Here is a 26,006-nt window from a genome sequence, read left to right on the forward strand (position 1 = left end):
AAGGATCAATGCAAAGTTCGGACATTAACCAGCTCTTTGCACCTTTCAGCAACTGCCCACATCTCTCTCTAATACAAACCGTTTGCTGGGCTGCTCCTTGCGTCAGCTATGATTTCCTCGCGGCCCCCGTCAATATGAACTTCCAGGTGAGGATTCTTGCATGGAGTTGGACTCAGTGAAGGTAAATTTACTGGAGCAAACCTGGTCCCTGTATTCTACACATGCTCCATCGAAGTCAGCCTGAAATTGGGACTTTGACCTGGTCTAGCATTGCCCGATACCAGCTTGTGGCGCTATTTACACCTCAAACTTTAAAAATTCATAACTCCAGTTCTACTTATCACATTGTTATTTTGGTGTCATTTTATTTGCTAAAAATGTAATGTGGTTTGGGATTTTTCTTGTGTTGTGTTTTCATTTTATTACTGTCTGAGTGATGCATACATACTTTACACATTGTCTTTAAGTTAAGCCTAATTGATTTGTGCCAAGCTACCGGATGGTTAAGCATAGGTTTATTTAGCGACGTTTTTGGCTCACCCTGATATGGATTGTGTTTAATAATTCATGGGGCTCTCACCACCCTAAACTAATAACCCAATTTATTACACATATGATGAAATTTGCAATGTCAAACACAACCCAACAGAGAAGTGTGCTACCCATCTGCAAATTGCTTCAGTGCATCATCACGGGTAGTAAGTGCAATACAAATACCAGTATACATTAATTGTATCTAAGTGTTTATTCACTTCCTTTTCCTCCTACCTGGATGAAGTCTGAATTCATAAGTTCACTGTGCTTCCTTGTGCTGCTATGGTCCACATCCCTGTGACTTAGATGAACTGTGATCATCATTAGGTCGTTGGATTGAGCTATTTTGCTGTATGTCACATGGGACAACTCAATGCTGGTCTATGTCCTTGGTCCACCCCTACAGCTAGCTCTAAGTAACAGCTTTGCTATTTAAAGGGGCCTTGCTGCATGGTTGTAATTCAGACCAAACTGGAGTATTCCTGTTACGTTGGGCTTTGAGCAAGTGAATCCTCCTTTTACATTCCATTTCCTTTCAACTCTTCCACAGTCTTCCTGTACATTCTCATATTCTTATAAAAGCCTGGTTTTAACAAGTCTTAATGTAGACATGGGCACGTGTGTTCTTATCAGCGATTCTGATATATTATCCTATAAGATCCAGGAGATTTAGAAAATCCACTAGCAGGACTTCTCTCATGGAATCTAATTTCTAATCAGCTCTAAGACATCAATCATGTCGCCCAGCCTGTGATGATCTATCCTTCAATGCTGCACCCCTGTGGCACCCTGTGCAGATGCACGTTTTCTGACTCTCACAATTACTACAAACTTTTATTTTGTAAAATTAACCTATTTCCAATAGACGAATCTAAGGACGTCTTAATTTAGTCTCTTGAGTTACAACTCTTTTTTGTCAGCAACCATTTGATTGGCTTTGCCATGGGCTAGATGCTCTAGTGCAGGCAAACCATGTGCAGAGTCAGTATATCATGACAATTAAAGCAAATGCAGGAGGATGAAAGAGTGGGGCGGGGTGAAAAAACAGATATTCTGCTGGCGTGGAGAGTTTGTGCCACAGGCAAAGATTATTTTTTCTCCTAAGGCACTGACAACTCTTGCTCTTATCCTGACCAGGAGAGCTGTCTGTGACCAGGCTGAAGGTGATAGTATTTGCCACTGACACCAGACAACTCAGCCAACAGTACGATTTTTCCCAATACCATATGCTGCGCATTTCCAATGCATTCATCTTCTGTTTACTTACTTTCAGGCCTCAACCTACAAAAAGCCTTAGCTTTCTGCTGTTAATGACCTATTGCCTACAATACAATATAAATAGAGCAGGCTTTGGTGGGCCTCTTGCTTATGATTGGATGGAGTATTGTCTCTTTCAGCTCTCTGATGACATTTCTCTCTATTCTTATTTTTGTCCTGGCACTGGAGCATAGAACTGCTGACACACCCTCAATCAATCAATCTATCAATCAGCATTTGTAGAAAGTGGCACTGGGGTGTGAGGTCTCCGTCGAAAAGGCAGGTCTTGAGGAAACAGCGGGAAGAAATTAGCAGAAAAAGGCAAAACAGAGGGCAGGAACAATGAGCAAGCAACAAAGGCAACACAGAGGGCATAAAAAGAGCAGAAAAGGCAAAACAGAGCAGAAGAGGGCAAAACAGAGGGCTGAAAAACAAGAATAAAAGGCCAAACAGATGGCAGAAAAATGTGCAGAAAAAGGCAAAACGGAAGGCAGAAAAATGAGCAGAAACAGGCAAAATGGAGGGCAGAAAAACGAACAGAAAAGACAAAACAGAGCAGAAGTGGGCAAAACAGAGGGCAGAAAAACAGAGCAGAAAGGCAGAACAGGGCCAAAAAACAAGCAGAAAATATAAAACAGAGCAAACAATGAGCAGAGGAGGCACAAACAGAGGGCAGCAGGTAGACAGGCAGCAGAGGGTAGTGGACTGGGGGCAAGCTGGATAGGAGAACTGTTGCAGGGAGAACTGATGTGAAGGAGCTACTATTTCATTTTCCTTCGGCACGCCATGGAAACGCATTTCTTTCCTGGCTTTCAGACATGATTGTTTTTGTGGAGGAAGGAACACATTCCCTCACAAAACAATCTTCAGCAATGTTTTCCTCTTTCTTTGTATGTCAAAGAATGCAGCACACGTGGAGAAAACAACAAGGAGAAATAAAGATATTTCTCCTTGTTACGCCTCACAGGAGGATGGCGTAGAATTTTGACACATTTCTAGGCTTACAGGTGTATGGAAATATGGGAATGGGCCAAAATCCATGGCTGTATGCATGGGAACCCCCATGCTCTACTCATGGAAAGCCTTCCCAATGCAAGGCAGTACTATGGACTTTTGGGGACAATGGTCATGCATGGGCAAACACTGAAATCTATGACTGTCCTTGAAAAATTGGGTAGGATGGTAACCTTTTGGATCAGGTTGTGCCACTGAAAATCATTCTGTCCATGTGTGGCAACTTCAAGTATTTTACACAGCAGCAAAACCAAGCACTTGCAAAGCAAAATGTCTGCCTTGACAAAGATGCAATTATGAATGTATAATATTAAATAATAATGCAATATTAATATGCAATATTAAAAGTGTAAAAGCAACGCACAGTAGCAATATAGATGGTGGCACCCATATGTTTGCAAAAAAAAGTAAATAAAAATTGACCCATCACATTGATCAATTAAAAAAATTAATAAAAAAATGAAATTAAATAAGAGATTTGCCTACCAGCACTAACACTGAGGTGAATTACTTTTGAGTTGAATGTGCATATGTGCAAGAACATAATACAATTACAGTGTTGAGAGACAGTTGTTGATGTGGGCTGACTCTTTGCTCCATGTTGCATGCTGTGATGTGAGAAAGCAAATTGTGAAGGACACTTGAACAAGTCAATGAGCAAAGGGCCCTCACAGAAAGCCCCTCTATGTATATATATCATATGTATGTTTCCATTGGCCGCCGGCTCAGGTAAGAACAGTGGGGCCAGGCGGGGTTGGGGCGGGATGGGGGGGAAGTCGACAGACGACAGGATAGGTACAAGTAAATAAATAAATAAAACTCCTTACCTTGCACTCGCCGCATCGCCGACTCGGCGATGTGGCGATCGCAAGGTAAGTGTTTTTAAAAAAAATGTATTTCATTTTACCTATCCCGTTGTCTGTCGACTTCCCCCCACCTCACCCCGCCCCGACCCACTACTCTTACCTGTGCCGGTCCACACTGTATGTCTCTCGGCCAGAACTAAAAGCTTTTGTGAGACAGTACAAAGTAATTTGGATAGATAATTATTAATTGACGATCAAGCTAAAAAAAGCATGATGTTTCATCTTTATCTTGCTTACAGACACATTATTTAGTTAAGCACAGATGACCCATCTCGAACAATTTAAGCAGTTGTATTTATTTATCTAATGGATTTAAGTATGTTTGTTTCATTGTGGCAATATCTTCAAAGTATCCACATTGTACAACATCTCTTTTCCTAGGTATAAATCTTTTTTATTTACTCATGTGATTCCTCACCTGAGAAATCTCCTGTCAGTGGCAGGTTGCCATCAGTCACCAGTTGCCTCTTGGTTGCGGTGATAGGACCGTGCTTGCCTGTCATATCTCCGACAGCACAATGTAAAGGATAGCCTTGTGAGCAGCTGGAATTCGAACCTGTCTGAAAGAAAAACAGTATTTAGAAATGTTGCCTTCAAATGTGCTCTATATGTATATATCTTGACCTGCCAAGATATTCGCCTAAGTTATAATATACAAATTCTGGTACCTTGAAACATAGAACTAGACTTAATTGTTTTGGCTGCCTTCCTCATGAGAACTATATTTAATGTAGGGATTCTAAAGCACATAAGCAAAGAATCTACAATAATTCACTGTTTAGTTGATGTAGCTCTTTTGAAGCATTCCTTTAGACAGTGGTGTCCAAAATAGGTTCAGGACAGTAAGATTAATGTTAGATTTTTAAGATAAAGACTATGTAAATGAGTTCTATTTAGATTTTGTGTATGTATATTTGTCTTATGTAGATAGCTTCAGAACCTATGTAGTTTGTAGCACCCCTCTCATGTGCGACAGACTCTAAGATCTGTATCAAGTATTAGTCATATGTGTAGACCCAGTACATTCTGGTCTCTGAAGTCCATCTATTTCACACTGCATTTCCTTTTTCTTCGCAGTCAGTATAAACGCCATCTCTTTACTCTACTTTGTCAACGCATTTACCTATCATCAAAAGGGATTAACGCATAATCTTGTTTTGGCAAACGTGCATTCTTCTTGTTAGTGAACGGGCGCATAAAATACCTTTACAAAGCATGGCACACAATCCACCGGTTCCAGGAGAAGAGTTTTAATGATCAAGATTGTAGGAACTCTCACATCATTTATGTATGGGTCACTGGTGCAACCCAGTGCATTCTGGTTTTTGAGGTTCATCTAGTTCACAGACCCTAAGTATCTGGCAAGCATCTGGCACTCCTTGACTTACATTTGACACTTGTACTTCAAAGACACCTCCTAACAGAGGGATCTTAAAAGCACAGATAACGTGTTCATTATTTTCATGAATATTTTCTTAATTTCCATCTTTCACAGTAAGAACTCTCTTTCATATCTACCACAGAGTTTGGGTTCTCTATAGGTTCAAATCAAGCGACAGTCTTAGAATCCCTAAGATACCTCACTGTATCTTGTATTCTTTTTATACAACTTTTTTCACTTGTCAATCAACAGTATTTAATTCATGCCAATCGACATGAATGAGATGTTTGGTTGAAATGTGAAAAACTAAGCATACGTTTCTTCAGGTTATGATTCTATGACGTTCAAAACAGAGCTTTATTATTGGATTAACAATGTAAATGTACGTTTAAATAATGTAGTGCATGCGTTTTATTCTTTCACACAATAAAATACAGCTCTTCAGTAAAGATTTCTTTATATTTGCATTGCTGTATGCCCATTTAAATATAGGGGCATCTAACATTGCAATATATATATATATATATATATATATATATATATATATATATATATATATTACCTACTGGCGGTCGCCAGTAGGTATATATAGTTAGGATTTTTTGTCTATGGGACTTTTGAAAATTCTATGTCTAATAACTTTGGCGTTTGTGGACGGAATCGGCTGAAATTTTCAGGAAAATGGCACATTTTGTTTCTGAGCAGCCCTTGAAAATTTGGGGGGGTTTCGTCAAGGGGGGGCCGAGAAAAAAGGGGGGTCCCAAAACGCGTTTTTCCCATGTTAATTTCCATAGGGCGGTTGGCCTCACTTTTAGCTCGAACGGCTGAATGGATTTCCACGAAACTTGGCAAAATTGTAGGGACTGTTAGCCCGATGTGCCTTTGCTAGGTCTCAATATATGTGCTTCAGTGGATTTTGAGAAATTAACGTTTAAATCAAGATATATATCTGTAACAGCGCTCCGGGCAGCTATCCGGTTAGCGAACTTTTCGCGTATCGGAACTTTGCGATGCGAAGCTGATTGGCCCTCCGGTGTCTGTCAACATTCTAAACAGTCCGGAGCGGCCGCCATCTTATCTCTCGGTAGGATCGAGAGAGAAGAAGAGGTGAAAAACGAAGGGGGAATTTAATGAAAGGGGGCAAGGTATACCTCTCTTGACCCCCTAGGAATGATGTTGGGGTTATTAAAGGGTCTCGTGGGGAAAAAAAAAATATATATATTTTTCACGGTAGAAGCGCTTCCCGAGCCGCGAACTGGGCCGCAAACTGGTAGCGAAACGGGAATTCGCCATTTTGTGTTTCGTTTTAATTAAATTACTAGGTATAAGGGGGTGCGGGAGACGTATCCTGATCCCTTATGTTTTCCGAATATGTTGATACATGTCTTCCAGCGGCTGTGCGTGAGCTTTTTTTTTTTTTTGTTGCGTGACGTCTGTTAACGTTCGATTCGATGGAAATCAGGAAGTGTTGACCGCCAATTTGTCACTGCGATAAAATATTTTGTTATAAATGAATCCTTATTGATAAACATTGTCTGCGCTATCTTGCCTTTTTTGTCCAATGCCACAATTTTGTCGTGCACGGCAGCCATTTTAGATGCCTTGACCAGGCCCACTCTCTGCACGCTGTCGATTCTCAGCACGGCTCCGCACCCTCGCAAGCATCTCCCCCACGCACTGGTCACCCCCGCTCTGTCTCTCTCATGCATGGGCCATATACTTCCCCCCATCTGCGCTGCTCTTCTCTGAGAATCACACCCTGTGCCCGCCCGACACCTCCCTTTCACCCTATTCACTACCGCACCCTCTGACACTCCTCTTCCTCTGTGTCCGATTGTCCAGGCCGGACCCAGGCTATCACCTAGCCCTGCGGATGTAGTTTATGGCCCCAGCTGTAGAGAATGCAGACATGCCAACCCTCCCGATTCAGGCGTGAGACTACTGATTTCAGTGCTAGTCTTTCGCCTCCCGATTCCTGCAAGGAAAAATCCGGGGGCATATTACCAACAACTAGCGATAATTTTTGTCTCTAACTTGTTTAGAGACAAAAATTATCGCCGCACATCGGCGAATTTTATCGCACATAAACCTTGCTATTAGCAAGGTTTATCGCAAATGCGATAAAAAACGGCCGCAATGCATGAATATCGCTGAAAAGTCAGCGATATTCATGTATTATCGAGCAAATGCTCTTAGCCATGTTATCCACCTCCCATTGGATAACATGGCTAAGAACTGCTCAGGTCAGGTGTTAGCTTTTGGAGATATTCGCGCTTAGCGCGAATATCTCCAAAAGTTGGTAATAGGAGATAGCGATGGTTAGGGACTGTTTCCAGTCGCTAAAATCTTGGCACGCCCACTTTGCATGTCATTAGTGATAAATATCACTGACATGCAAAGCGGGGCCCAAGATGGTCGCTATCTCCTTTTAGCTGTCACTAACTGGTGGTAGCGACAGCTTGGTAATAGGGAGATAATTTTATCTCTTTTTTTTTGGCTTTTAAAGCCAAAAAAGCGGAGATAAACCCCCTTGATAATATGCCCCACGATTCCTTGGGGGTTTCAGCTGACAGGGCTTGGTATTGTGTTACGTGGTAATTTTTCCATGAAACGTCAGAGGGTCGATGCAGGGGTTCTAGAAGAGGTGATAAACCATTTAAGCCTCATGAACAAGCGCATGGTCTTTTAAAGATTTGTGAAGTATTCGGGGCGGCGGTGTGTGTGTGCCCTCTTTCAGGAGCGGGCGGGGGGGCACTGCCAGCAACTTGCCAGGTCAGGTAGTGTTCAACACGTGCATCACCCTTTCTCTGCCTGCTATTGCGCTCCATGCTTCGGAAAGGTAAGAAAAAGAACGTGCATTTGAGTTTGAAATGTCCGATCCTGCAGCAGCACACTTCCAAAGCCCACACATGACAATAACCCGATTCAAGGCCCCATTCACCCGTTTTTAAAAAAATAGATAACACTCCAACAAAGTAAGGTTATAAAACTTTATTAACTACTAACTTTAACGAACGGAACAAAAACTAAAAACATTTAAACATTTCTCAACACAAAAAGCAACAATGGTTAGAAGCTGTCTTTTGTGCGAATAGTCCCAAGGCAGCACAACGTGCAGAGTTCTGGACGGCACCCAGGTGATGTCGCCTGGGTGCCGCACTGGTTTAGGGATCCTACAATGCTGCTCCGAAAATTGGCGTGGGGCGTCCCGGGTGGGGCGGGGGGAGGCCTCGTCAGTAGCGGTCTGTTGTGCGAATAGTCCCAAGGCAGCACAACGTGCAGAGTTCTGGACGGCACCCAGGTGATGTCGCCTGGGTGCCGCACTGGTTTAGGGATCCTACAATGCAGCACAGAAAAACAGCGTGGGGCGTCCCGGGTGGTGCGGGGGGAGGCCTCGTCAGTAGCGGTCTGTGTCCAGTGTCACATGGCTGACACAACATGTACGACAGGCACCCAGGTGATGTCCAGTAAACTGCCGCACTGGTTTTGGTATCCTACAATGCTGCTCCGAAAATTGGCGTGCGGCGGCCCGGGGGGGGGGCGTGGGGGAGCCGGCGTGAACGGGCCTCCCCAGGTGGCGGCCATGTAGCTGAGTTGCGCTCGCTCTTGCGGCCACAGCGTCTCGCTCACCATGTTGTTGAGTTGCTCCCACTCTTGCAGTGCAGCGATAGGCGGCTGCCACATGGCTCTTAAAATGGCGGACAGCTCCTCGGTTTTAGGCCTGGTCCACTGAAATGGCCCTGGGACACTTTGGAACTCGGACGCTTGCCTGCTAGGGCTTGGGCTCCATTCTCGAAAAGCGTCCCCTCAGCCGTGAAGATTGTATAAAAGTCTTGGGGGCCCCCGACTCCCGCAGGCTTCCGGTGGGGAGCGGCTGCCATGATTGCTCGCGGAATGACCACGACGGAGCCACGAGATGGTGGTGCTCTCATGCTGACGCCAGCTTCAGTCTGAATGATCCAGAAACAAGGTGGGGCTTTCATCGTTTGGGAAAAAAAAATGTTCTAAACCAATGAAAAGTGTTATTTTTAGGTCATATGACCAAGCCTTCCATCTTTAGGAAACCAAAAGTAAAATGAACCAATGAAAAGTTTTATAAAGAAGTCACATGACCTGTTATGCGGCATAGGGCTACAAAAACCGTAGAAAATCCGTTGGCACGTGAGGCGGCGTCAGTAGCGGACCGATGTGCGAATAGGCCGAAGGCAGCACAACGCGCTGAGATCCGGATGGCACCGAGGTGGTGTCAAGCAAATTGCCGTACTGGTGTGGCCATCCTACAATGCTGCGCCGAAAGACGGCGTGTCCAGCTGAGTTCCGGTCACTCTTGCGGTACAGTGAGTCGAACGCGCCGAGATCCGGATGGCACCGAGGTTGTGTCCAGCAAGTTGCTGCACTGGTGTGGCCATCCTACAATGCTGTGCCGAAAGTCGGCGTGGGGTGCCCCGTTGGCTTATGAGGTGATGTCAGTAGTGGACCGATGTGTGAATAGGTCGGAACCAGCACAAGGCGCCAAGATCCGAATGGCAAGTCCTGGATATTGAGTGCCATAGTTGAGAGTTCTGAGCTGTGCTTGTAAGACTATCTGAAGCTTATTTGCACCTGCTGCAGTTTCACTGTGGTGGTGTCCAGCAAATTGCTGCAGTGGTGTGGCCATCCTACAATGCTGCGCCGAAAGACGGCGTGTCCAGCTGAGTTCCGGTCACTCTTGCGGTACAGTGAGTCGAACGCGCCGAGATCCGGATGGCACCGAGGTTGTGTCCAGCAAGTTGCCGCACTGGTGTGGCCATCCTACAATGCTGCGCCGAAAGACGGCGTGACCAGCTGAGTTCCGGTCACTCTTGCGGTACAGTGACTCGAACGCTCCGAGATCCGGATGGCACCGAGGTGGTGTCCAGCAAGTTGCCGCACTGGTGTGGCCATCCTACAATGCTGCGCCGAAAGTCAGTGTGGGGTGCCCCGTTGGCTTATGAGGTGATGTCAGTAGTGGACCGATGTGTGAATAGGTCGGAAGCAGCACAAGGCTCCCTGCACTGTTGAGCTTTTTTCAATGCCTGTTTTTTGTTGTTTCCCCTCCATCAAAAACAAAAAAAAATATATAAAACTGTGCAAAAATACAAAAAAATGTTTAGAAAAGCAGTGCTTGTAAGACTGTCTGAAGCTCCTTTGCACCTGCTGCAGCTTCACTATTGCCCTGGTGTGGACAAAGATCTTCCATGACTTAGGCTGATTGAGAGTTTGTAGAAAAATGGCTTCAGATTTTCCACATATTACTCTTCAACATTCTTCCTAAATGTAACAATGTGAGACTCACTAGGAGAACGGCTGTTTATCTTTCTTTTCAAAATGCTGCCAACAATATTTTCTGAATGGAAGACACCATCTTGTAGCATAAAGGGCCGAAAGGGGTTCTGGTCTGGCCGATTGTTGGTGAAGACATTTTGACTATATCTTGGACCTGCCCGGCCTCGCCCAAAATGGCGCCGGTATAAATGGGACTCGTAACTCCTTGCCCGCAAATGTATATCTAGAAAATGTTATTGTAAGTGGCCCTGTCTTATTTTAATTACAAAATGTACGTCCACCGATTCCGCAACTGTTAGACACCTTAGTTCTTGCAACCTAATGGCCCGTTCGTTACGTTCCTCTACAGTGTAAATGTCTCCTCATCATATACGATTTCAGTTTGCTCCGTGGCCGGCCCACGTGGTTATAGGCCCGTATTTGTATACTGATATTTTCACAATAAAGGTTTTTAAAACAAAACACGGTAGTAGTATTTACATTGGTAAAGTTTTTACTTTTAGTCACTGTTTTCGAATCAGTAAAAGGCAAGTGAAATAAAGCAGTCCAATTACATGACGGATAAAAGGTATAATATGTAGGAACGCAGTAAAGATAAATGGTCAAGGGCAGTTGTGTTTTTCATTTCTGCAACATAAAGTGATCGATAAGAATCTGATAATCAGGCGTATCGGCGACTAAGACAGCAGGCCGAGTCTCTCTTACTCAACGGCTCCGTCATGGAACGAAGAAACGCCCTTTTTCTCGAAAAAGGAATATATTTTACTTGCAGGACAGTTGTAAATTTTCCGGGAAAGTACATTAGCCTGGAATATTATAACATATGTTTGAAAAAAAAATAATGTTCGAAAAAAATAAAAAGCGTAATTTTTAGGTCATATGACCAAGCTTTTCATCATTAAATTAACAAAAGTAAAATGAACCAATGAAAAGTTTTATTAACAAGTCACATGACCTGTTATGCTTACGTTACGCGCTGCGCGCCGCGCCTCGGATCACTTCCGGGTGCGCTAACGCGGCGTGTCATAAAACGCATTACGCGACAACGTAGGTCAAGAATATAGTCTAAATGTCTCCACCAACCAGCGTTAAGAACACAACCCCTTTCAGCAGTCCAAAAAGTTCTGTTAAATGACAACAGAGGGGACAGGCAACAAGAACCATCAGTCAAAGAGGGGAGGGCAAATTCTTCTCTTCCGGGTCATGTTGGGGCGCTACCGGAACTGATCGAATTGGTAGTCTATAGTGTTTCTGGATGTTTCAGACTAAAGCTGGCGTCAGCATGAGACCACTACCATCTCGTAGCTCCGTCGTGGCCATTCCACGAGCAATCATGGCAGCCGCTCCCCACCAGAAGCCTGCGGGAGTCGGAGGCCCCCAAGACTTTTGTAGAATCTTCACGGCTGAGGGGACGCTTTTCGAGAATGGGACCCAAGCCCTATCAGGGAAGCGTCCGAGTTCAAAGGTGTCCCAGGGCCATTTTAGTGGACCAGGCCCAAAACCGAAGAGCCGGCCGCCATTTTGAGAGTCCTGTGGCAGCCGCCTATCGCTGCACCGCAAGAGCGGGAGCAACTTAACTACATGGTGAGCGAGACGCTGTAGTCGCAAGAGCGGGCGGTAAACAGCTGAATGGCGGAAGAGGCACAGTGTAGCAAAAGCGGGCGGAATGGCAACTGAAACGGTAAAGGGGCGCCCCACTACAGCGTGTCTTCAGGTCAAACGGATTGTGGGACAAAGTCCAGAATAGAAGAGTCATCAAAAGGCAAAAAGTTCCGCCGGATCCCGGGAGCCGGCCGCCTATGTCGGGGGCGATCTCAGGCTACACCAGTGCTATAAGACTTGGGGAGGGGGCAGGAGCCAAGCGTCTTCTCCGAGTCCGTGTCATCACACAGCCCCTCGGGGGCTTCCGTCAAGCGGTTTAGGGAGGTACCATATAACATTGTTTTCAAATGCAGTCAGGTCCACAAACGACCCTCACTTACTTTGGAATAGTGAAGCTGCAGTAGGTGGAAATAAGCTTCAGACAGTCTTACAAGCACTGCTTTTGTAAACATTTTTTGTTTTTTTTGTATTTTTGCACAGTTTTATATATTTTTTTTGTTTTTGATGGAGGGGAAACAACAAAGCACAGGCATTGAAAAAGGCTCAAACTCAGAACTCTGAACTATGGCACCCAATATCCAGAACTTTCCATCCGGATCTTGGCGCCTTGTGCTGCTTCCGACCTATTCACACATCGGTCCACTACTGACATCATCTTATAAACCAACGTTATGTAAATAGTTATTTAATAAAATGTTTTACCCTGTTTCTTTGCTGGTGTGTTGTCTATATTTTTAATATTTGCATAGGGTTTGTCGTTATTTTGGGCGGGGTGGGTGACGGAGCCGAGTTGTCTTGCAGCCCTCATGGTGTGGAGCTCAGTTCATCTCACTATTTTCGTATTTCTCATGAAGGGTTGTTTATAATATTTCTATTTTAGCGAGGTCAAAAAGAGATCCAATTAGTGGCCTACTGATTTTGCTCGATTACTTTTATTTTTTTACACGATTTTTCACGATCTGCAAAGACTAAACAGAGTATTGCGACTTTGTGCTTGTTTGTAAATAGAGAATGAACCAAAGAGAATCAATTGAAAAAAAGTAAATGCTTGGATAATAATCAATCAAATGGAGAGACAAGCAAGCAGGACGGATTACAACGGGGGTAAAGGCCTGCGTTAACTACTCTTCACTATCTGCAAAGAGAGAGTACTACTAAGAGAAAAGAGGGGAGGGGGGCAGCGTTCAAAGCACATCAGCGTGCATAAATACGAAAATGTTTTTATCTATCACGTACTTTACATTTTAAAGCTTTTCATATTTGCTATTAAAAAACCAATGAAATTCACAGAAAAAACCATAGGTTATAGTGGATATATAGTTAGGAATTTGCATTTACAAAACCTTGAAAATTCAATGAAAAAACCATTGGTTTTAGGCCATATATAGTTAGGGATTTGCATTTACAAAACCTTATTTTACTCGCATAAAACCATTGAAATTCCATATATAGTTAGAAGCGCTAACTATATATCGCGCACCCGCAATCCACTGCTGATGATGTCACATATTACATCATTCATGACATGGTCAGTGACATCACTGATGACATCACTGATGACATCTCAAATGACATCACTGATGACATCACTGATGACAACTCAAATGACATCACTGATGACATCACTGATGACATCTCAAATGACATCACTGATGACATCACTGATGACAACTCAAATGACATCACTGATGACATCTCATTTGTCATCACTGATCACATCACTCATGTGATAATACAATGAACCTCTTCAGACTCTAATATAACCTTACATACACTCAGTATAAACAGACACTCACAGACTGTCACTCATCCATGGAGTTACTCACACACCTAGTCAGTCATGCAAAGAATCAATCACACCTCCATTTCCTCAACTATACAGTTATACACATCTTACTTATTCAAACATATAATAACACATATTTACTCTCTTATATAATCCCTGATACAAGCTCACAGTGATCGATACAGCCACTCACACATTCACTGGCTCTTATGTTCAGTTATTTATATATGTCAACTCTCACATGTATTGTGTTTTACATACGTACTTACTTGCACATGTAGCAATGAGAAATCCATTCACTCACCAACACACCCATGCACAGTCAACCGCCCATATAGCTGTTTCCACATGCACTCTTGAACTCATACTCCTAGTGAATCAACTGCTTACACATCTATGCACAGAGTCACGCACCTCCCAGCCACCCACACACACACTCAGCCTCCCATTCAAATACTTGGGCAACCAATCAATAACCCATATGGCCACTCTTATAGCTACTGATCAACACATGCAGCAGCTTACACAACAACAAACATACTGATGCACAAATTAAGACAGTTTAGTCACTAACCCATGCACTCAGTGAGACACATTTAATCACTCTTTCATACAGTCAGTCATGCACCTACTAAATTCTTCATCCAGACACTTATACATCCACTCATTCTTCAATATGTAAAACATATTTAAACTTTACAGACACATACAATCACTGGATGTTGTCATCAGTGATGTCATCAGTGATGTCATTTGAGATGTCATCAGTGATGTCATCAGTGATGTCATTTGAGTTGTCATCAGTGATGTCATTTGAGATGTCATCAGTGATGTCATCAGTGATGTCACTGACCATGTCATGAATGATGTAATATGTGACATCATCAGCAGTGGATTGCGGGTGCGCGATATATAGTTAGCGCTTCTAACTATATATGGAATTTCAATGGTTTTATGCGAGTAAAATAAGGTTTTGTAAATGCAAATCCCTAACTATATATGGCCTAAAACCAATGGTTTTTTCATTGAATATATAGATATATATATATATATATATATATATATATATATATATATATATATATATATATATATATATATATATATATATATATTTTAACATTTAAGGTCAGGTTCTGCCCTTTCTGACCCAACCTCATCTTACCTGAGTTTAGAGGCTGTTCCAGTCCCCTTATACACATTCAAATTTATTTTGTGGGAGTCAGGATCCATGAGTATTCATAGATACACAGCAGTGCTCAATGGTAGACACAACTGTTTTCTATCGCAGACAGCCAATCAAACTACGAAGGTCTGTTGATCCTTCTGGATCCACTGCTACCAAAATAGCAAATGGAAAAAATGCTTCCTCATCCAATCAGATTTGAATTTTGTTTTCATTAGTTTATCCTCAGATCTTCCTTGGATCCAGACGTCTGTACAATTTAATGAATTAAGGGTACAAAGGCTAACCCTCTGAAGTGCGCCTACATCCTTCTGTAATTCAATTATCCTGTAAACTACTAAATTGATTTAAACCAAACCACAAAAGGGTCTTTTCTGAATACAATTCTATATTCAAATCCAGTATGATATAATTCCACATAATGAAAGTGCGTTTCAAAAGCTGCTTCTCCATGCAGCAGATATGCCTTGGAAGATGCAAGAGCCCACTAATTGTGTTTGGTTTCTCGAAGAGAGGGCAGAGGATGCCAAATGATGGGTCAGACTAAATAACCTATGAATTGTGGGCCTTCTCTGGAACTCAGACGGTCCAAAAATAACTGATTTCATTGAAGCCTGGCTCAAGACTGAGGTTCCACCCAAGGTTCCTCCACCTACTTTGTGGTTGGACACATAGGAACCCAGCCCACAGACCACCATTTGGGGCCCTGCTCGTCCCAGGTTTGCTGGTAAACTTAACTACTGAGATTGTGACATGATCCTCCAAGCAGCAAGGGCAGAGGGAGACTGAACACTGGCAATGCAACATCGATGAGAGTCTTTTATGCCTGTAAAAAAGAAAGGGGCTTATTTACAAGCGTCTTGAGCCGCAGTTGTGTTACTGTTTCCCAGATTAAAAGTGACGCACAGGCAACACAATGGGCTTGTAATAAGCTCCAAAGAGTGTTAGGACACAAGTATGTTCTCTTCTTCCATGCAAAGCTCAAGATCATTGCCAATCAGCGGGCCATTTTTTTTACTGACCCTCATGATTCTTGCAACTGGGTGGAACAACGGTCAAATAACAATGCAGGACAATCTGGCCACTGACTCAGCAGGTGTGGCACCTGCAGACACCCCCGGGGGAACCGGATAGATCGGCAATGACACCCCTCATTGGAAATCATGCCCTTGCTATCACAAGCACAGGAGGAGAGATGTACTGTTCTGTAGATCACAGCTAAACTACAATCTGCCACTAGGAGGAGATCAGTTCAAGAATCAATGAGCTCTGCATGAGATGCAGAATCCCTACAGGCATCTGCCTCAGGTGGCTCATCCTCCATGCAAGTAAATACCCCACAAACTGCGGACGACTTTTTGTAACTGTAGCAATTGACATAACTGTTTTATTTGTGGCTTTGCCTAAATCCCTCTCTGTTATACCAATGTATTTCATTGCCACCCTGGAGAAGGTGTGGGATGGACTGAGTAAGATGTGATAAACTAGAGCCACGATTGTATCCAGAAGTACACATGTCGATGATGCCCCCCCAACCTACCAGGTTGCCTCATCTCCACCATTGTGTTTTTCTCACCATGATGCCCAACTGGTCTGGGAGATCCGTCTGGATACGATCACACCAATTAAACTGATTTGTGCCGATTTAGGCGGCTACGGCACTGTTCTTTGGTCTATCCAGGAGCTTTCCCTGACCATCACCTGGTCAAATCACCCCATGATGACCACATTTCTCTATAATATCTTTAGTTCCATTTTCTTATTTCTACTCATGTTGTTTGGATACTGTAACAATGTGCATATTACTATGCATGTATTATCCTTCATGTAGCTCTCAGCTTCTCTTAAGAATGTCTCCTTGTTTCCATTTGAGTAGCTCCATGGTGATAGAATCTACTGTAAGATATGTGAGTCAGTTGCACCTGGCTCAAGCTCTTGGATGGATGAGACCTTTTACTCTCTGGAATAAACCTTCTTCAACCTTATGCTGAGTCCTCCTGTGCCTCAATTACTTGATTTTACAGATACTTATATGTTTATGAACTGTCCAGGGCTTGGTAACTTGGGCTAGGTTTTATTTGGCGAAATAGTGAAAATTGAGTACTCCATTAAGGATATATTTGTTTACAAGAACAGAGCATGCCTTGTCATGTGGGTGTTTTAGTCGAAAAGCAGGCTTGACATGGATTATATCTTTTATATGTCTTACATCCTCAGGTGGCTAGTAATACATGGACAAAACTGATTTGGAATATCCGAGTTATGCTTACCCCCAGAAAACGGTATACCATACACTCTACACTCCATAGGTGCAATGTTCCCATTGCATTTTTGCAGGGAGTTCACCTAAATGACATTCAGCGAACTATAGTGCAGGAGTAGATTGAGATGGCAAGTGTGTTTCACTACTTATTTGGTCTATGCCAGAGGGGACATCATATGGGTATGTCCTGGTTGTCAAGATTGTGGACAAGTTTAAAGAGGAATACAGAGGAGGGATCACAAGCTGGAATAAAAGAACATTGAATCTTACTGCAAAATTTCTTAACACACTTCCATTGCAGAACTTTGTTTGCAGTGATGCCTTATCCAGGATGCTGGTCACAGTTGACAACAATGCCACAAAGTGAAAAGTGAAACTAAAACTAAATATTTCAAGACTTGGTAATTTCATTGGGCAATATTTCGTGGTAGCGGCCATCCTGAATCTTCAGTATAAAAGGAAAAAAAGGGAAGTGAAATTGCTTCCCAAGTTTGCTTTCAGAGTCTTGGAAACCCAGGAGACTTTGTTCTACATGTTGCATTGGATGTCTGCTTCTCTTGACACTACAACTGGCCTTAGGAATTTGGAAGGAGGGTCTATATACGTCCAAGACCGTGTTTTCCAGAACTTTAATAATCTCTTGCAAGGCTTTGCGTTTGACTCTATACACCTTATAGAATGAAGATTGCTGAACTGGGAATCATTTATGAGAAGTCAGAGACTGAACTCTCTGCATATTTAATGAACTGTACTGGTTTGTGAGTGCTGTTAATTCACCTCCTATGATATTGTGATATTTTATTTGTTTTTCTAGAGACTGCTAGAAGTAGAGTGAGTTCTTTAACATGCATTTTTATTATTCTCTCTATAAAAGATGTCAACATAAAATAGTAAGATACATTGTATTTCCAGTCGAGAGTCTACAGGTCGTTTGTCATTTAATTCTTGGTGAGCACTGCCAGCTAGTGGCTGCTTTCCAAATAACAGCCTAGCCTCTATGATTTTTCCATAAGCGAAGCTTCAATTACATTCAAGTTTTCACATTCTCCTGAAGTTTAGGGGTGCTCACTTTTGTAACGATAATTTCTGAACTCCTTGATTTTTTCGAGTCATTTTTCAAAAAGTATAATTTCTGAACCCATTAGTTTATCTTGCAATTTCATATATAGACTGAAGGTCACAGCAGTGAGGATAAAACAGATATGTGATAAATAACGTCTTTCAAAAATAACATAGCTGTCAAAATAATCAAGTGACACCAAAGAGTCAGGAAAGACAAAGCAGACAGTAGAGAGAAAACAGAATGCACAGTCTACTGGTTCCGAATAAAGCAACAGATCCGTTTCCTCTACATTAAAGAGGCATATGCCACGTCCGCATATATCAAGAGCAAGTAATCGCCCACCCTGCCTTCAAGTCAAGTCCAATCAGGCGCGCAACGCCCATTGGACTCAAAGGACTCAAGCCTTGCCCCCTCCACCCCCTAACGCCCCCCTACCTCGTGTGTGTCAGCCCGGGATGAGACGGCTTCCCGGGCACACACACAGCCGCACCCGTGTACTTCACAGGTCTTTAAAAGACCTTTTGCTTGTTAATGAGGCTTTGATGCTTAGAGCCCCTGCAGCTTCACTCGGCCTTTTGCTAGAGAATCACCCCCCACCCGAAATTTTCTCTCAGCCCCCCCGAAATTTGACTCTAGTTGTGCCTCTGAGTCCAATGTACAATTCTGTCACCATTCTTCAAATGGGTTCAATTCCAGGCTGCCCAAAATGAGTTACCATAGTGCACTGGTGGAAAAAGAAACTTCAATTCTTCCCCCCCCCCCTCCCCCCCCCCCCCCCCCCTGTTTTCAACTCTGTTTCTCTGAGCGGCCCACAGAAGCCTTCAACCCCCTCGCCAACAGCTGTCTTGTAACAGCCATCAAGTCCCTCTGACTGGCTGAAGTACCCATATTCAAATCGGCGAAAAAAAGAAAACTGCTTTGCTCTATGTTCATAGTTTTCCTCTTTACAGCTTCACATAGAATTTTGCTTCTTAGATCTACTACCCGGATCCCACTATTACCATTCTTGGATCAGTTGCTATGACCTGAGCTGATGTGGTGAAATCCTTTTGGATGTCATTAGTGTCCTATGCTGACGACACCAAGTTAATCAGTTCCTTGTCAGCGGAGTCGGCTGATGGTAGCGTTAATTTTAACAAGCATTTGCAATGCAATAGGTCTCGCATTAGGAAAGTTTGAGCTATTGGTCTTGTAGATGACATGTTTTATTTATGTTGGTTTTGAAAATAGCGAAATTAATAGTTTTTTCATTTACAATGCCAATACTTTTATCTTTTGCAAAAGTGACACCTATAGCATTTGTAATGCAACATGTTTTGTATTTACGTGACTTAGATGTAGTGATATTACAAATAACAATGGCTTTTAATTTTTTTAAATAATTATTACTTAAATAAAAGTTATTGTAATTTTTTTTTTAAACTTTATTTTTGTCGCAGACAATGATAGTATATAACAGTTGCGCCGACAGCATCAACAAAGCAACGACATTACGTCAAATAACATACTTCTGTGCACACGGCCCATCAGCCCACAACCCGAAGGCCGGGCGGCGGTAGGTGGCAGCATGGAAGCCAGGCCATGAACCTAGCAATGTAACTGCGCGGCAGGATATTCTGATCTGCTTTTATTTATTTTTTTTATACAGATTACCCCCCAACTCCCCAATGGAACCCCCCCCCCCACCCCCCCCAAAACTTCGGCATTCAGGACTTAGACATGTGTATACAGTTCGTTCACCTCATTATGGCACTCCTATCGGCAGATAGTACAGCAATCGTTACTTAGATTAGGAATGAAACCTCCAGATACCAAAACACAATTCCTCCCAATTGTATCCAACACGTGCGTGTACGGCCAGGCACTCCCCCAACTCACTGCCCTCCCCCTCCCTCCCCGTCACCCTCATCCTCAGATCCTGTATCCCCAGGGGTGAACAACTCCGCACTGGTGCCATCTGAATCCTCGGCTGCCTCTCCCACCACTCGCATCATTCTCCACGCAAGCAGGTCGTCCTGTAGCTTTACATCTCTACGCACGGTTTGCATGAAGGTTTCCTCCGCCAGGGACCATTCCCCCACATCTCTAACTGCAACATCTCTGGGGCCCTCTGTCCCATCCATGTGATTGCCACCCTCCTCCTTGCCAGTACTAAAAGTAGTTGTAACATTTTGTAGGACAAATTACATTTCTTGGGCTTGGGGACCAAGGCTAACAAACACTGAAGGGGGGTCAGCTCTGTGAGAAGTTGGCCCGATATGCAACGTTCGCTATTCTAGCGACCGCTATGTATCGTTCCAACGACCCTTATGGTGTTTGGTTGTAAGTCAACCTATAGACCAGCTATCCTAGTAGCGTGGATACGAGCAGTCTAAGGCTAAAGACTCGAGAGGGCGTGTTAAGCCAGCTGTTTACCACACATGTACCCCTTGAACACCCAGTGAAAGGACACCACACAAGTGTTATGAAAATAAACAGTATATTTATTAAGAATCACAACAGCCCTGTATTCTTTATGAGGACAGGGTACTAAGCACAAACCAAATCTCTTAGGAAAATACTTCAAGTGCACAATTAAAACAAGTGTCCAAGGACACGGAAAGTTTAAGGTCTCGGGCGGACCCGATAAGGCAAGTCGGAAGCGAGGGACTCGGGACCCTAGAGTAAAGAGGCTATGCAGGCACCGAAATGCCGAGTTACCTAGCCACGAGGGCTGCGGCTGCACAAGTCTTACAGGCGTCGGGGTCTTCGCTGACGAGCCAGGAGCCGGAAGAAAAGGAGTTGCTGGCCGGCGACCAGTGATGAATAGTTCGTAGAGATCCAAGCCTGGATCAGAGATTGTTGATACCTGAAAGCAGAGGGGACCAAGTTCGTACTACTAGCCAGTAGTCAGAGGGTACCAGGATGGCACCGGTTGGACGTCACCTCGACCAGGTGAGTGGGCGACGCTAGGCTCTGCAGTCTCACAGACCAGGAGGCGTTGTCGGCGACCACGGTGGAGGTGCGAGCTGTCCCACGAAGGATGATGCTGTCGGCGTCGCTGGGCCCAGGATGGGGCAACAAGCCTTGGCAGATCTCAGGGCCACGTGGTGGGCCTAAGATGGTGTCTTGAGTGGACCAGGAGGGTCCGGGGTGCTTCTCGCAAAGATGGAAGCAAGGGCCAGTCTGGAGCAACCAGACCAGCAGTGTTGATTGTCGGATGTCGTCACAGAAGGGCACAAGCCAGCGGCTAGTGACCAGACAACGTGCTGAGCAGCGAGCAGAAGGGCCCCACGCAGATCGTGGAGGTGCTGGGAGACTGCACTTCGGTGCTGGAGCGGCTCAGGGTCGGGGCTTTTCGGACCCCAGAGCACTCACCAGAGAGTTACCTCGATGGTCGTGCTGGTTTAAGAGCGTGCAGGTTCTGATGATGGCCGGTCCCTCGAGGTCTTGTCGCACCCACAGATCACAGCTGAGCTGATGACGTGGGTAGAGGTCAGAGGTGCCAGGGAAGCCGGTTCTCGTCGAGCTGGGCCGTCGGATTCCTTGAGGAAGGACTTACAGCAAACCGCAGAGTTCTTAGATGGTGCCCGCTGATGCAGGGTGACTACTCCTTAGTCACAAGGGAGAAATCTTGAGAAGAGTCTTGAAGTCCTTTCGTAGAAAGTATTCTTGATTCAAAGATGATCTAATTTGGAAGGGTCCCCGCTCCGGCCTTTATTCTAAAGAAAGGGGTGGGTACATGACTAGGTCCTGCCCTAAGGGTGGGACCAGGAAGGGAGGTAGTTACACCCCTCTCCCCTGCCGGACTTTCCCCAGGCCAGGGCTGGCGCCCCTGGAACTGGTTCTGACCGGCAGATGCGTAGTGAGCACCGGGGTGCCACTTCGCAGTCACCTTCTCGCAAAAGCCCTACCTACCCAGAATACACAAACCCTGTCTGGGACGGTGCGAACACCGCCCTTGGCAGGAAACCCTTTGTCCAAGCTCTCCTCGCTGGAAGGACTCCCAGCAGCAGGAGGTCAGACTCGTGTCTGTGGTGGCAGCACCCATTTTGTGGAGCTGAGGCTTTTAGTTAACTTTAACCGGGGTTCACAGTTACGTACATGTCGTGTCCCTCTAGAAGGGCGGAATGCTAACCTCGCCGCCAGCGTTGGGGAGAGGGCAGCATCCCGATTCGTATGACACCTTACTCGACATGTCTTGATAACGCGACACCGAAGTTACCGATGTGGTACGCGTTATCATGGAACAGCCATTGGGTCTTGGGTCCGCAAGCTGCAACCGGGCTCGGCTCGGGCCAGAGCCTAGTTCACACGAGCCCATGCACTCTGCCTTCAGGATCGTCAAGGCCTGCCATAGGAGTGACTGATAGGAACTCGAGTGTCCATTGTATGGTTAGATATAGGGTTACTATATCTAAAGCAAAGTGTGATTACACGACTTCGCCCCAGCTGTCATGCAGCCAGTTGTGTCAAATTTAGGAGGCCAGCCAGGGGTGGCATAATACATGCTGCAGCCCCTGGCGGCCCTGGGTACACCTATGCCCTGAGTTACAGGGTCTGATAAGGTGGCCCAGTACCAATTGGTAAATGCACCTAGGGTACATATCGTAATTTAGAAAGAGAACAGCCAGGCTGTGGGTCTGATTAGCAGGCCCACAGCCAGAGAAAGTCGTAAACCAGTGAAACAAAAGCAAAAAATCTGGGTGATCATAGGATTGCAGACCCTACTCTCCTACATGACCCCCCCCCAAACGTCGGAACAATACGCTAACCTTGACCAGGTGAGTCTTCTTGTTCTAAGTGGAAATATCTGGAGAGCCCATCGGCATTGCCATGATCAGTACCAGGTCTATGTTCCACTGTGAAGTCCATCCCCTGTAGGGAAATGGACCACCTTAGCAGTTTGGGGTTTTCACCCTTCATCTGATTTAGCCACAAGAGGGGCTTATGGTCGGTCTGAATCTTGAAGTGAGTGCCAAACAAGTATGGCCTCAGCTTCTTCAGGGCCCAAACCACAGCAAAGGCCTCCCTCTCAATAGCTGACCAATTCTTCTCTCTAGGGGTCAGCCTTCTGCTTATAAAAGCAATGGGCTGGTCTTGACCATCAAAATTCAGTTGAGAAAGAACAGCTCCCACACCCAACTCAGAAGCATCTGTTTGGACAATGAATGGTTTGGAGTAGTCCGGACTCTTGAGGATAGGCGCCGTGCACATGGCCTGCTTTAGGTCATCGAATGCTTTTTGACAGCTCGCTGTCCACTGAACCTTTTTTGGCATTTTCTTGCTTGTCAGTTCGTTTAATGGTGTCACGATGGAACCATAGTTCCTGACAAACTTCCTATAGTAACCAGTCAGGCCCAAGAAAGCTCGAACCTGAGTCTGGGTGGTTGGAGGAGCCCAGTCCCTGATTGACTGTATCTTGCTCTCCAGTGGCTGAACCTGGCCTCCACCTACAAGGTGGCCCAGGTATACAACCTGTGTCTGCCCTATCTGGCACTTGGTGGCCTTGATAGTGAGGCCTGCTGCTTGCAGCGCCTCTAACGTCTTCCGCAGGTGGACCAGGTGATCCTCCCAGGTGGAGCTAAAGACAGCAATATCGTCAAGATACGCCGCACAGAAGTCATCCAGCCCAGTAAGGACTTGATTCACCAACCTTTGGAAGGTGGCAGGTGCATTTTTCAGACCAAAGGGCATCACCACGAACTGATAATGCCCACCAGGGGTTGAAAATGCGGTTTTAGGCTTGGCGTCCTCAGCTAACCTGATTTGCCAATACCCAGCTGTCAGGTCAAACGTACTTAAGTAGTTGGCCGAAGCCAGCCTATCAATAAGCTCGTCTGCCCTTGGTATTGGGTGGGCGTCAGTCTTAGTGACTGCATTGAGACCCCTGTAGTCTACGCAGAACCTCATCTCTCTCTTACCACCCTGGGTGTGAGGTTTCGGCACTAGAACTACGGGACTAGCCCAGGGGCTGTCCGAGGGTTCAATGACTCCCAGCTCCAACATTTTCTGCACTTCACTCTTGATGCAGTCTCTAACGTGATCAGGCTGCCGGTAGATTTTACTCTTAACGGGCAAGCTGTCACCAGTGTCAACCTCATGGGTGCACCAATCGGTCTGGCTGGGTGTTAGAGAAAACATATGTCGGAACGACTGAAGAACCTGTTTACAGTCGCTCTGTTGACGTTCGGAGAGGCTGCCACAAAAGACAACACCATCTACCGATCCATCGTCAGGATTCTGAGTGAGCAGGTCGGGGAGAGGGTCACTCTCTTCTTCCTGTCCCTCATCTAGGGCCATGAGCAAACTCATGTCCTTCCTGTCGACATATGCCTTGAGCCTGTTGACATGAAGCACCCTGTGGGGGCTCCGGGGAGTTCCCAGGTCGACCAGGTAGGTGACCTCTCCCTTTTTCTCCAGGATGGTGTAGGGCCCGGACCATTTGTCCTTGAGTGCTGCTGGGGCCACTGGCTCCAACACCCACACCTTCTGTCCGGGCTGGTAAACAGTCAAGACAGCCTTTTGGTCATGCCAAGCTTTCTGGAGTTCTTGGCTGGCCTTAAGGTTTTCAGATGCCTTCTCCATGTATTCAGCCATCCGCGAGCGGAGGCCAAGCACATAGTCCACTATGTTGGCTGCAGGCTTTTTGAGAGGTCTCTCCCATCCTTCCTTCACCAAACACAGGGGTCCTCTTACAGGATGCCCGTACAAAAGTTCAAAAGGGCTGTAGCCAACCCCCTTCTGTGGGACTTCTCTGTAGGCGAACAAGAGGCAGGGGATCAGGACGTCCCATCTACGCCGAAGCTTTTCAGGTAGTCCATGAATCATCCCTTTAAGGGTCCTGTTGAATCTCTCAACAAGCCCATTGCATTGTGGATGATAGGGTGTAGTGAACTTGTAGTTGACACCACATTCCTTCCACATAGCAGTTAAGTAGCTCGACATAAAGTTTGCACCTCTGTCGGAGACGACCTCCTTAGGGAAGCCCACTCTGGAGAATACTCCAACTAGGGCTCTTGCCACAACAGGTGCTGTAGTGGTCCTAAGGGGAATAGCTTCAGGATACCTGGTGGCATGATCCACTACCACCAGTATAAACTTGTGCCCTGATGCTGTTGGTGGTTCCATGGGACCGACGATGTCGATCCCCACCCGTTCAAAGGGCACCCCCACCACAGGCATTGGTATAAGGGGGGCCTTTGTTGTGCCACCTGACTTACCACTGGCTTGGCAAGTGACACAGGAGCGGCAAAACTCCTTGGTATCTTCGTTCATGTGAGGCCAGTGAAAGTGTGAGACAAGCCTGTCCCACGTTTTCGTCTGGCCTAAGTGACCTGCTAAGGGAATCTCGTGGGCCAAGGTAAGTAGGAAACCACGCTGAGACAAGGGTACAACCAGCCTCCTGGTCATGCCAGGCTTGGGGTCTCTTGACTCAGTGTACAGGAGTCCATCTTCCCAGTATACCTTGTGGGTACCTGTGGCGTTCCCAGCAGCCTCAGCAGCAGCCTGCTGTCTGAGGGGTTCAAGAGAAGGGCAGTCTAACTGGTCCTTCCCCAGGTCTTCCCTTGAGGGTCCCCCTGAACCCAAGAATTCAACTTGATCAAGTTCGAACTCCCTAGGCTCAGTTTCCCTCAATTCCTGTAGGTCAGCCTCCTCTGAGACTTGATCCACGACCTGGGGCAAGGGGGAAGGCGCAGCCTTAACCCTACTGCTCTTTTTCTTGGGAGGTGTCTGGTCCGTTGTTCCAGGATCCAGCACCTGTTCAGTG

At 45.3% G+C, this 26,006-nt stretch overlaps 1 protein-coding gene across 2 annotated transcripts in view; it reads right to left on the reverse strand.

Annotated features, from left to right (window-relative positions):
* Positions 1 to 26,006, reverse strand: part of LOC147703531 (uncharacterized) — a 399,722-nt gene that overhangs the window by 91,384 nt on the left and 282,332 nt on the right. Inside the window, exon 6 of one of the 2 annotated variants that reach the window (XR_015297584.1) lies at positions 4,090 to 4,227. Coding sequence is in view for 1 of the 2 variants with exons in the window: in XM_086931902.1 (XP_086788028.1) it covers positions 4,090 to 4,231 (142 nt within the window). In the remaining variant the exon portion in view is untranslated. Of the gene's footprint in view, positions 1 to 4,089; positions 4,232 to 26,006 lie in introns of both variants that reach the window. The other variant, XM_086931902.1, reaches the window with a different exon arrangement.

Source organism: Lissotriton vulgaris, chromosome 7, assembly GCF_964263255.1.
Source record: "Lissotriton vulgaris chromosome 7, aLisVul1.2, whole genome shotgun sequence".
NCBI lineage: Eukaryota > Metazoa > Chordata > Amphibia > Caudata > Salamandridae > Lissotriton > Lissotriton vulgaris.